The sequence below is a fragment of the Mustelus asterias genome, chromosome 21, assembly GCF_964213995.1.
Source record: "Mustelus asterias chromosome 21, sMusAst1.hap1.1, whole genome shotgun sequence".
In the NCBI taxonomy this organism is placed as follows: Eukaryota; Metazoa; Chordata; class Chondrichthyes; order Carcharhiniformes; family Triakidae; genus Mustelus; species Mustelus asterias.
In genome coordinates this window covers 49,539,089-49,551,419 of record NC_135821.1, presented here as the reverse complement: position 1 = coordinate 49,551,419, position 12,331 = coordinate 49,539,089, and the positions used below count along the sequence as shown (strand labels likewise).

At 43.3% G+C, this 12,331-nt stretch overlaps 1 protein-coding gene across 5 annotated transcripts in view; it reads left to right on the top strand.

Moving 5' to 3' along the window:
- Positions 1-12,331, top strand: part of fhl3a (four and a half LIM domains 3a) — a 160,573-nt gene that overhangs the window by 126,009 nt on the left and 22,233 nt on the right. For 3 of the 5 annotated variants that reach the window (XM_078237817.1, XM_078237813.1, XM_078237815.1), the window contains one exon: positions 9,053-9,227. In XM_078237817.1, coding sequence (XP_078093943.1) covers positions 9,072-9,227 — 156 coding nt within the window. In that variant the 5' untranslated portion in view covers positions 9,053-9,071. Of the gene's footprint in view, positions 1-3,772; positions 3,942-6,951; positions 7,049-9,052; positions 9,228-12,331 lie in introns of those variants that run through there. The other 2 variants (XM_078237814.1, XM_078237816.1) reach the window with 2 other exon arrangements.

Here is a 12,331-nt window from a genome sequence, read left to right as displayed (position 1 = left end):
TTCTTCTGTCATCAGGATAAAAGTGAAATACATTCAAGTTTAGTTTAAGTCCACAACCCTGAATGTTTCCTGTTATTTTTATAATAGAGCACAGTTCCAAGTATCTGACCTTCATTTTTTTTCAAGCCATTTAATAACCTTTTAATAACCATTATAATTTGCTCTTCCCTAGTGACATCCAAGATCTCTTAAGTCATGAGAAGCCTGGAGTTATGGGGAACACACACGAGTTATGGGGAACACACACGTACTTCAGGCACTTTCTGAGCAAAGTGCTTTATTTTAAATAATCTGTGTGCTCCATATTTACTTGGATTCATGTCTCTCTTTGGCTGAGAACAGATGTGTTCCCTTTGGGCAAGCACTAAGCCGTATGAGAGATTGCGATGGCTTTCCCTCAGGGAGGTGCAACTGCTTCTTGCTGGCTCCTCTCATTTGGGTGCAATCCAGATTTGTGGCTGAGTGGATCAGGTGGACTGCATGTAAAACCATATAGGAGCAGAATTAGACCATTCGGCCCATCGAGTTTGCCCTGCCATTCAATCATGGCTGATATGATTCTCATCCCCATTCTCCTGCCTTCTCTCCGTAACCCTTGATCCTCTTATTGATCAAGAACCTATCTATCTCTGTCTTAAAGACACTCAATGACCTGGCCTCCACAGCCCTCTGTGGCAATGAGTTCCACAGATTCGCCACCCTCTGGCTAATTCTTCCTCATCTCAGTTTTAAAGGAGTGTCCCTTCACTCTGAGGTTGTGCCCTTGAGTTCTAGTCTCTCCCACTAGTGGGAACATCCTCTCCACGTCCACTCTATCCAGGCCTCTCAGTATTCTGTAAGTTTCAATTAGATTCCCCCCTCATCCTTCTAAACTCCATCGAGTATAGACCCAGACTCCTCAACCTCTCCTCATATGACAAACCCTTCATATGACTGCTTCCCACTCTGTAACTAGTCTGCACATATGTCTTTGAAAAAGTTTTTGATTGTTTGTGAGCCAGATGTAGAAATGCCAATGGACAACTGTTGTCAATAGATTAACAAAGATTGCCTCACCTGAAGCCTAAAACATTACAACTTCAAGCTAGAATGACTGCAGTGATACCATTGAAATGAAGGCTGGACTCAGCAACATTAAGAATGACAGCAACATGCTGTATAATGCTACTCTACTGATGTCCTCTCCACATACTTGGAGGATGTTTCAGTGACCAAGGAAATATGCGGTGTTTTTTTATTAGTCTACGTTAAGACTGTTCTGAAAGCAAAATACAGCGGATGCTGGAATCTGAAACAGAAATAGCAAATGCTGGAAAATCTCAGCAGGGATGACAGCGTCTGTGGAGAGAGAATCTGAGTTGAAACGTTGGCTCTATTCCCTCTCCACAGATGCTGTCAGACTTGCTGAGATTTTGCAGCATTTTCTGTTTTTGTTTAAGGCTATTCCGCACAGGATTCCTGAAAATTGGAAATCAATGGTAGAGGAATGTTACAACACAAAGGACTGATATTACAAATTTCATTCCAAAGAGGAAAGTGGGGGAGGCAAAGGAAGAAAATATACATTCTTAAAATGTTGGCAGTCAGAATATTTTTCCATCTTTGAACCATCGGTAATGCCTAGCGCTGAAAGATATATTCCCCAACAGCATGGAATTTGATGCCCTGAAGCCATTCCAATCAGCAATTGGGTGGAGATACCTGAATTTGTACTTACAACCCTTTCAGCGAGCAGAAAGGAGAAATGTTACCAAGATAAATTAGATTCATGCAAATTTGACAATCCCTTTTGTTGAAGCATTTGCCACACAGATGTATGGTTGCTTACTGATAAGTGAACAAGATATTTTGCCACCCAAAGAACAAAGAAAATTACAGCACAGGAACAGGCCCTTCGGCCCTCCAAGTCTGCACCGACCATGCTGCCCGACTGAACTAAAACCCCCTACCCTTCCAGGGACCATATCCCTCTATTCCCATCCTATTCACGTACTTGTCAAGACATCCCTTAAAAGTCACTATCGTATCTGCTTCCACTATCTCCTCCGGCAGCGAGTTCCAAGTACCCACCACCCTCTGCGTAAAAAAACTTGCCTCGTATATCTCCTTTAAACCTTGCCCCTCGCACCTTGAACCCATGCCCCCTACTAATTGACTCTTCCACCCTGGGAAAAAGCTTCTGACTATCCACTCTGTCCATGCCCCTCTTAATCTTGTAGACTTCTGTCAGGTCGCCCCTCAACCTCCGTCGTTCCAATGAGAACAAACCAAGTTTCTCCAACCTCTCCTCATAGCTGATGCCCTCCATACCAGGCAACATCCTGGTAAATCTTTTCTGTACCCTCTCCAAAGCCTCCACATCCTTTTGGTAGTGTGGCAGCCAGAATTGAACACTATATTCCAAGTGCTGCCTAACTAAGGTTCTATAAAGCTGCAACATGACGTGTCAATTTTTAAACTCAATGCCCCGGCCGATGAAGGCAAGCATACCGTATGCCTTCTTGACTACCTTCTCCACCTGTGTTGCCACTTTCAGTGACCGGTGTACCTGTACACCCAGGTCCTTCTGCCTATCAGTACCCTGGTGAAATAACTTGATATGAAGTAGAGGATGGTAGACAGTAACAACCTCTCATCCTCTGGGGGAATGAAGAGGTGCAGTTGTACCAGTCCAGCAGCAAATGGCCATTGAGGATATCCCAGTGGAACATGACTTCTGCCGCATGCTGAATACTGTTTCTTTATCTGGCTGAAGTCATGGGCTGCAGACTCTGCATTGTTAGTATTAGTAAGGAACATGCCAAATCTGATATTATCTACCACTTCCACAAGTGGTAGCCGTGTCTCTTGTTGTTGGCAGCGCTGTCAGGAATGGGATAACTGACTAGGCTGCACGGAACTGCTTTACTGCTAACCCAAGCGTCTTCTATTCAGGAACTGCATCGTAGTTCCCTACTTGTGCCAATCATGAATTATGGTTAATTGAAACCCCCATCTGTGATCTTATTGATGGCAATAGGGGCAGACTGGAATAGTAGGCAAGACAATGCTGTCCAATTTTTTCTTAGTTACCTTTCCAGTATTTGATTGCATTAAGTAACAAAATAACACAGATTTTACTGCTTAATTAATAGCTGTCATTCAAGCGTCATATTTGGGATATGTGGAGATCATTATCAGAGCACTTCTTGGACTGCATCGTAGCCTGTCCATCTGTAAACCCAGACTTCCTCCTCCCTCACAGGTTTCAAATAGTGTTACCTTTCTGACAAAGGTTTGTTTTATCTTAAAAGCAGCTGGAAGGTTTGATGGCAAAACAGCAGCTGACGGGCACACAATAAATGCAAACATTGTTTGAGCCACTGCTCTCTCTGGGTATCAGCTGCCACACTGAGTTTTCGGAATAGCATTTGCTTCTCATTCAGACCCTTGTGATTTGAATAAATACAGATTGATAATTGTTTTCTCGCGTCTCTTGAAGGCATGGCTTCAGACTGGGCCGTAGTTCCATGGACGACAGAGGCCTTTGGTACCTTCTCAAGCGCTTGAGCCAAGTTGGTGAATATTGGCAAGCATTGCAGTTGATGTTTGTCCTGTTTCAGCTTGGTTTTCTGCAGGGATCATTGGATTATAATCAGGAGGGGAAAGGTCGTCTAATTTTTTTTCCCTCCCCCTCGGCCAGATATGCTGACTCCAATGCTTCAGTCTGACAGCTAACTTAGCACAGACAAACCTAGACGTAGAATGAACATTTATTCATTTTTTCTTTTAGTTTGGCTGTACTTCTCTTCAGTGTTGCTGTGACCTTAAAATTGAGGTGTGAGTCTGAAGTCTGACAAGACCTTAAACGGTTTTGAGAGAGTAAATAAGGAGAAACTATTTCCACTGACAGGAAGGCCAGTAACCAGAGGGCACAAACGTACAAATAAACCAGAAGGAAGGTGAGAAATTTTATTTTTTACACAGTGAGTTGCTTTGATCAGGGATGCACAGCTTGGAAGGATGGTGGAAGCAAATTCACTGATAACTTGCAAAAGAATGGAATATATGTTTGAAAATAAATAATGCTGCAGGGGCAATTGGGAAGGGGAATGGAACCAATTAGTTAGCTCTTTCAAACAGTCACAAACATGGGCCTGAATTCTCCGATCTCATTCGCCCTGCCACTGCTGCCAGCGAGAACAGAGAATGTGGTGCTCAGCCACATCTCCATTCACAGCAGCGGGACTGGAGAATCCCAGCCGTTGGCAAGGTTGGTGAATTTCAGCCGTGATCATTCACAGCCACTAGTCTGTATCGATTATTACTGAGAAGAATTGACAGCCCTCTTTGGTGGTGAAGGAATTTGGTGTTGACAAGCCTGGTGATGGGAATCAACAACCCAGCAAATCCTCTTTGATATTCTCAGCAATCTGGTACCTGCGCTGGGAAGGTCCACAGATCCATGATACCTTTGATGGAAGACATAGTAGCTAAGGTGAACATAGGAACAGGCATAGGTCAATGAGGGCACGGCTGATCTGTGACTAACTCCATACGCACCCTGTTCCCCATAACTCTAACTCATGTGGGTTGATCGACTCAGTTGGTTAGATGGCTAGAGTGTGGCATAGAATGATGCTAACAGTGTGGATTCAATTGACAGACTGTGGTAGTTTATGGAGGTCTACTTGCTTCCTTGTCTTGCCTCAAACTTGTGGAGTGGTACCCCTCAAGCTATACATAACCAGTTGTCCCTCTCTCTCTAAGTGAGAGGGAAACTCATGGTCATTTGTGGATTATGACTAATTACCTTTACCTAATTAACCTTAACAAATGATTTAGAATCAATTGCTGTGACAGTTCTAAACTTTGTGTGTGAAAATATGTCACCCCTGAAAGTTCTGGGTCTGAATTTCAGGCTATGCCTCCAAGCTGAAGACTCCCCATGCATTTTCTCTCCATCCAGCCCATCAGTTCCCTGTTATCTTGAAAACTTCAATCCAATTAACCATTCGCCTTCTAAACTCCAGGGAACGCAACGCTCATTTGTGCAATGTCTCCTCATCATTTAGCTCTTGGGTGTGCAGGTAGGCTTGTCACTGGGAGCTGGAATTCTTTCGGCCACTAGTTCCAGATAACATTATGCGTGAACATCCATATGGCAGGGAGGCTTTGACGAACAAGCAATGAGCAGTTTATTAGAGCTTGTGATGGGAGGCTTCGTGCAGTTAGCTGTTTCATCTCTTGTAATATCAGTGCACAGGTATGGGGGTTCTTAAGTTTTGTTTTTGCCAACTTGCGCCCAAGACTTGTCAACCGAGGGATAAATGGAACTTGCAGGAAGTCAGTGTCTGCTTGTATCAATTTCTTTTATAACTTGGCCAGATGTAGCGTATTTTAGGCACACAGCTGACCAGAAAAAAATGTATATTCATTGCTTTCTTATTTTTGCACCCTTCACTTTGAGGTTAGCATGATGTGGCAAAGGTATTGTAGTCTGACAAACAGACTGACAAGCCAAGACAAGAATGTGGCCAAAATCATCTTCATACCAGAGGACGGGGTAGCTCGTCGTAGACAGAAAAGAGGGTTTGATGGCCTCCGGGACACAAGCATCCCAATGGATGTTAAAACTCCAGTAGGAAGTCCACAACCAGAGTTCCATTTGTCAGGGCTGTCTGGAGTTGGGTTCAAGCATTGCACCAACTGGGTCAGAGGTGGCAATGGTAGTCCAAAGCCAAAATCTCACTCCAGTCTATCGGTACAATACGCTCAGTAAGATCAAGCTAAATCAGGCGCTTGTAAATTTCATTAACCAGATGAATTCAATTAATCAAGTAATTGGTTTCAGGCACAACATGGTGAATGGAATGAAGTGCATTCAAAGTGACAAGTTATTACAGGTTTCATTCCTTCGGTGAATCAAAATGTCCAATGTTACACTCAATGAACAGTTACACAACATGTGTATATGTGGGAACACATTACTTCACCACACCATGATTTGATTTGATTTATTCTTGGCACATGTATTGGGATACAGTGCAAAGTATTGTTTCTCGCACGCTATACAGACAAAACATACTGTTCGTAGAGTACATCGGGGAGAAGGAAAGGAGAGGGTGCAGAATATAGTGTTACAGTCATAGCTAGGGTGTAGAGAAAGATCAGTTTAATAAGGTGGGTCCATTCAAAAGTCTGATGGCAGCAAGGAAGAAGCTGTTCTTGAGTCGGTTGGTACGTGTTTTCAGAGCTTTGTATCTTTTTCCCGATGGAAGAAGGTGGAAGAGTGTATGCCCAGGGTGTGTGGGGTCCTTGATTATGCTGGCTGCTTTGCCGAGGCAGCGGGAAGTGCAGACAGAGTCAAAGGATGGGAGGCTGGTTTGAGTGATGGACTGGGCTTCATTCACAAACCTTTGTAGTTACTTGCCATCTTGGTCAGAGCAGGAGCCATACAAAGCTGATGGCAGTAAGTAGTGCACAGTGTAATAAAAATGCAATGTGTTTCTACATTTTTTTTGTGATGTGTAGTAGAATTCTCTGCAGTGTGAACCTTGAGGTATGTGAAATTGGTTGTGCCGTTGGGATGGAGGCTTTCATCAGAAAGGTCATAAATAATGCACGTTGTATTCAGGACCAAGCCAGGGCAGAGAATGTCATCATATCACATCACTGTTAGCAGCATTCGCTGTATCTTTTCACAAGGCGAGCGCTGATACTTTCAACTCTCAGCTGTTTTCATATTTTACTTAACTGACAGTTTAATACAGGCAGCTTTGCTTTTTCACCAGTTTTTAATCTATCTGTCAGCACTAATAGACCTCTCTTTATTCCCATCAGTGAGCTGCAGGGGTTTGGATAGACGCAGTGAGATGGAGATTCAAATTAACAGCATGCTGCCTTAATAGCCCATGTGTTACATATTCTTGTGATAAGTCATCTTCCTGCCTAAACGAGTCTGTTAACTGTGGCATTTGGTGTGAGAGTAACGTAGAGTGCTGTGTACCCTTAGCCTGTCAGTACTAATCCTGCTGGTAGCTGTGGATACTTGTTGGAAGCGCTTCTCGTGAGTCCTAACCTTGTTTTCTTTGCATTTTCTCATGCTGATTTTAGGAGTCTGGTAACAATATAAGTTATCTTAATCACAACTTGTTTTTTATTAAGAACACTGTGATTTTGGGCATGTTGTTCGCAGTAGTTTTGTATCCTTATAATGTTTCAACAGTAAAAACTTGCAGAAGTAGCATTTATGTATACTGAAAATTCCAAAAGACAATCTTCAGAGCATAAAGAAATGGTGTGGGGACATTCAGCATTGTTACAACTGGAGCTAAAGCTGATTTTTTTGTTTAGTTTTCATGATTAGCTGTATTTCTGAAATTGCATTTAACTTAACGCAAACCTATCTGTTATATTGTGATATTATTCGTAAAAACAAAGCTAAGCACTAATTGTTCTGCGAATATATGTCCGTCCTGGGTGTCACGTTTTACTGCTGCAGTCATGTGCAGAGTAACAATGTATCAGTCTTTCAGTCCACCAGCCACATGGAAAGTAGCAAGAAGTACACTTAATGAAACTCCAGAATTTTGAGTCAAAGCATGATTTCTTTCTAATTTATGGGACCCCTTAGCAAGCGAGACCTTAACGTATACAGTAACAGTGTTGGAATTCACTTGCGGGTTGTTCCAAGTCAACAGTAAGTCCGAAACAGAAGGTTTCCAGATTCCCTTGTGTACTTTAATATAAAATTTTTACGTTTTCAGAATTAAGAGCAAATAGAACACTCCCTAGTGAGTTCCCTTGTGAGCTAAGTCTTGGCATGGTGGCACAGTGGTTAGCGCTGCTGCCTCACGGCGCCAGGGACCCAGGTTTGATTCCTGGCTTGGGTCACCGTCTGTGTAGAGTCTGCATGTTCTCCCCGTGTCTGCGTGGGTTTCCTCCGGGTGCTCCGGTTTCCTCCCACAGTCCAAAGATGTGCAGGTTAGGTTGATTGGCCATGCTAAATTGACCCTCGTTTCGGGGGGCGGGGATTAGCAGGGTAAATATGTGGGGTTACGGGGATAGGGTGGGATTGTTGTCGGTATAGGCTTGATGGGTTGAATGGCCTCCTTCTGCACTGTAGGGGATGCTATGTAATTCTCTTATTTGTAAAAGTATCCATCAGTCCATTATTTCAATGTGATTTGAAGTCCTGTTTGACTGAACTGGCAGGCACCCTCACTAACCCTATTTTTGTTTTAAATCACAAACCAATGCTGCTGAATAGCGAGTGAGTTTGTCCTTTTTAACTGCTCGTTGCCAGCTACACCACTCCACTGTTCAATGAAACTTGGCACATGTGGTTCTAACCACAGTGGGAAACGGTGAAATTCTCAAAAGGCTTTTAACAAGCTTCAGATTGGGGAAACGTGAAGCAAAACCATATGTGTAAGAAAGGTTCCGCTCATTCTAACCTGCCTGGGGATAACAATTAGCAGATGTCCAGATGGCTCAATAAATGAAGGCAGTGTTGTTGTGTGATATTGAGCTATGTGGAACTAGTAAGGACAGAGGTTTGATCTCTGCATCAATTGAGCTGAGGGAAGTTGGCTGGGGCAGTCTCTTGACTGCACTCCAGTTGGTTTCATTGCTCCTGCGCCAGGGAAGGGGAGGTTTTTTCTCCTTGTTTTAATGATTCTTGTTGCACGGGCATCAGGAAAGTACCAGAACCAGGCTCCTCTCTGCTGTCTTTCATGGCTGAATAGGCTGTCAGCATTAGTCTAGGTTCACCCATGGTGAATGACCACTTGGGCAAGTTGCCTACAGAACTATTCACTAGCATGTGAGTCAGTCAGAGAAAATGGGGGAGCACGGGGGAGGCGAGTGGACCAATGATCCAAAGCTTCCCTCAGAATTTCCAAGTCACCGGGTTGGAGGGGGGGAGCGTTAATTCTTCTATATGTCTTAACAATTGCAACAAAGCAGCATGTTCTACACTAAAATACATTCACTCAAAATAAGCAAATGCCTATCATTGTGCTTGTCAATTAATGCTTGACTAAAGGCTTTCCCTCATTTCTCTTCACAGTGATAGCTGACCGTTTAACATGAGTGAACGTTTTGATTGCGACCACTGCAAAGAATCCCTGTACGGAAGGAAGTACATTCTATCTGAAGACAGCCCCTACTGCATCCCATGTTATGACTCGCTGTTTGCAAACACATGTGACGAGTGCAAAGAGCTGATTGGACATGAAGCTAGGGTAAATACAGTGACTTGAACATACTTAGAATGTATTACTTAATTTTGTTATTAACCCTCATCCAACTGTATTACTGTGATATGAAAAGCATTGTGCACTTAGTTAAAACACCGGCCTCAGGTCACTGTGTGGCGTTTGCACATTCTCCCCATATCTGCGTGAGTTTCCTCCAGGTGCTCCGGTTTCCTCCCACAGTCCAAAGATGTGCGGGTTAGGTTAGGTTGGTTAGCCACGCTAAATTGACCCTAGTGTCAGGGGGACTAGCAGGGTAAAATATGTGGGGTTACGGGAATAGGGCCTGGGTGGGATTGTGATCAGTGCAGACTCGTTGGGCCGAATGGCCTGCTTCTACACTGTAGGATTCTATTAGCCACAGATATAGAGGAAATGCGTACTTCATTCTTCAATCTATCTTGAGTTTAAGACTCTCCCCCTGCTCCAGAAACAGAATCGGGTAATGTTACTGGACAATGTGCACGTCCTTCTCATTACAGTTGTTAATGTGCCAGTTCAATGGTTTTCTGAAATTTCTCGTGAATGTGGAGCCAAATCTGTGCACTATTTCCATGCCTCATAACTTGGCTTTTCACTTACCTCCTGTCCAATTGGCTTTTCTCCAAACTTACTGAGTCAGGCTTCTCATCAGCCTCTAGTCCAGAGGTGGGCAACCTGTGGCCCATCTGGGGTCTGAGTGTGGCCCGTGTGGCATTTTGTTGACCTTTGACCACACACAGCACTGCCACATTCTATTGATTTCCATCCGCATTGGGTTTTTTTCCTATCGGTGTGACTGAAGTGTTATGTATGTGAAGCATGAGTGAAGTGAAGGTGCTGATTGCTCACAACATTGACTGGGAGAGCTGTGCTCTGTGTCCAAAGTTTCAATATTTCTTTTGTTTTTACTATTTGAAGTTGATGACAGATCTATTCTATTACATATAAATGATTAAGCATTTTCTATAACCTGTTATGAAATATTCGGGGTGAATTCCATGTATTTAATCATGTTCATGGGGTCATAGTTAGTGAACAGGCCAGATTTCAATCTTGTAGCCCACTGGGATGAAGGAGGGCCTCTCATGCAGCCCACTCACTAGCCTAAGTTGTCCATCATTGCTCTAGTTTCTAGAAAGTAGCAAGAGCCATTTGTCTCTTTTGTGCCTCTTAGGTTGTTTAGGAAATAATCCTTCGTGACTGTGTGATGCCGGAGGGCTGGGAATCTGACAGCATGAGGGCAAATGAAGGGGCAATCATTCAGGAAAGAACCTATTTCCATTTGGTTCACACTACACTATGGCTCTGAGAAAACATTCAGTGTTGAGGGAGAGCAAGTGCATCTATAACTCGCTCCCACCTCACATCATTGTGACATTGCTTTCGAAGATGAGACTGTAGAGGTTTGCCCACTCACAACATTTTATTGGCTGCCAACTAAAGCCGAATTTTACAAACGCTTTCAAAATGCTCCCTTGACTCCAAGGTTGTTACTATCGCCCCACTCCAAATCCTCCTCATAGACCTTGACCTTCAGGCCAGTGCTGGTGAGGGAAGCAACCTGTTATTCGTGCTGTTCAAACAAAAGAGTTTCCAGTGGATGGGCCTCATGTGAAATGTTGATGAGGCCCAAGGTTTCGTGACAAGCTGGGCCTCAGTCCTCCAAGTTGGGACCTATGCAGGCCCAAGGCTGCGCCCAACCTCTAGCTTCTCCGATCCAATGTTCACTGTCTTTGATGGGTCTCATCTTCCTGAACAGCTTAGAATGCATTCAAAATGGCAGTGCAAGGACTGTCTCACATGGACAGTAAATCCTAACACAGGCTCATTTTGCTGAATGTCCTGTCTTAGCATTGTAACTCCTATGTGAAAATCATGTGGTTCTTTGTTCTTGCAACTTTCCAAAATCAATAGCTTTTAATATGCTTTTATTGCATTTCCTCAAAAATTAATGGATGATTTCCTTGAGTAGGAAGTTGGTTCCTGTAGAAAATGAGCAAGTCCAGAGCACTGCAAATACGTGTTATTGACTTTCCCAGAGCTGCATTCTGTAAGAACACTAGCACAGCACAGAGTACTGTTTTGTGTGCCTTGATCCTAGTTTTACACAGTCAGGTAGTTAATCATTTTGAGATTTACATATTTGTTATATTAACACAAGTCCTGCTCTGAGCTTCCAATAAACAAATGGTTTTGTGTTTACATTGGCCGTGCCTGTCTGTATGTTCAGTTTCTTCTCTTCAAATGTTGCTCTTTGAATGCTTTCCCAAACATTTAGCAACTTTATTTGTTTCATGAGAGGATTTCGGGAGTGCGGCTCATTTTCCTTGTCTCCCTTGAGGAGTATTTCATTTTCTTGGTTTGGTGCCAGGCAACCTTTTAAGAGTATTTATTTTAAAGCAAAAGTCAAGACTTCGAAGACTGCTTGTATTTAATGTAGCGAGCATTCCTCCATTACTGAGTTACTCGAGTCAATTTGCTCCTTTATCAGTTGATCTGTGCAGTGAAAACAAGCCTGAAAGTGACTATTTTCTTCTTACCTGACTGAGATCATTAATTACTTCAGCGAGGTCGTCAGCAGTGTTTTATCACTGTGCCATGCTGTCAACGTATTGGTTTCCACTGCGTGAAATCTGTGGGAAATAAGCAAAGTCAACACGAGGAGACCTTTCTTTATTTGGAAGTTTCCAAGCCAGTATTTCACTCTTGTGTTTCAAAGGAAAGTTCTCAAATGTGATTCCCACCCATGTACCCCATTCTCTCTGCTCTCCCTGTGGGGCTAATTCATTGACCCATTGGTGGCAGTCATGCCCCAGTCATGCCATTCTTCCATGAGACATCCTCGATATGAAAGGAATCAGGTAATTTGACCACAGGCAAGCGTATAGGAATATTCGATCAATGGACTAAGAATGTGCTTTCTTTTCCCTTTCCTTGCAATGGACGTTTTTCCTTCCCAGTGGCCAGACATTGAACATAGAAGCTTCCTGCTTTGTACAGTACAGGGTTTAATTTTTTTTTTAATGGGATGTTGGCGTCACTGGCTGGGCCAGCATTTATTGCCCATCCCTAACTGCCCTCCATTTCACAGTGAATTTAAAAGTCAACCA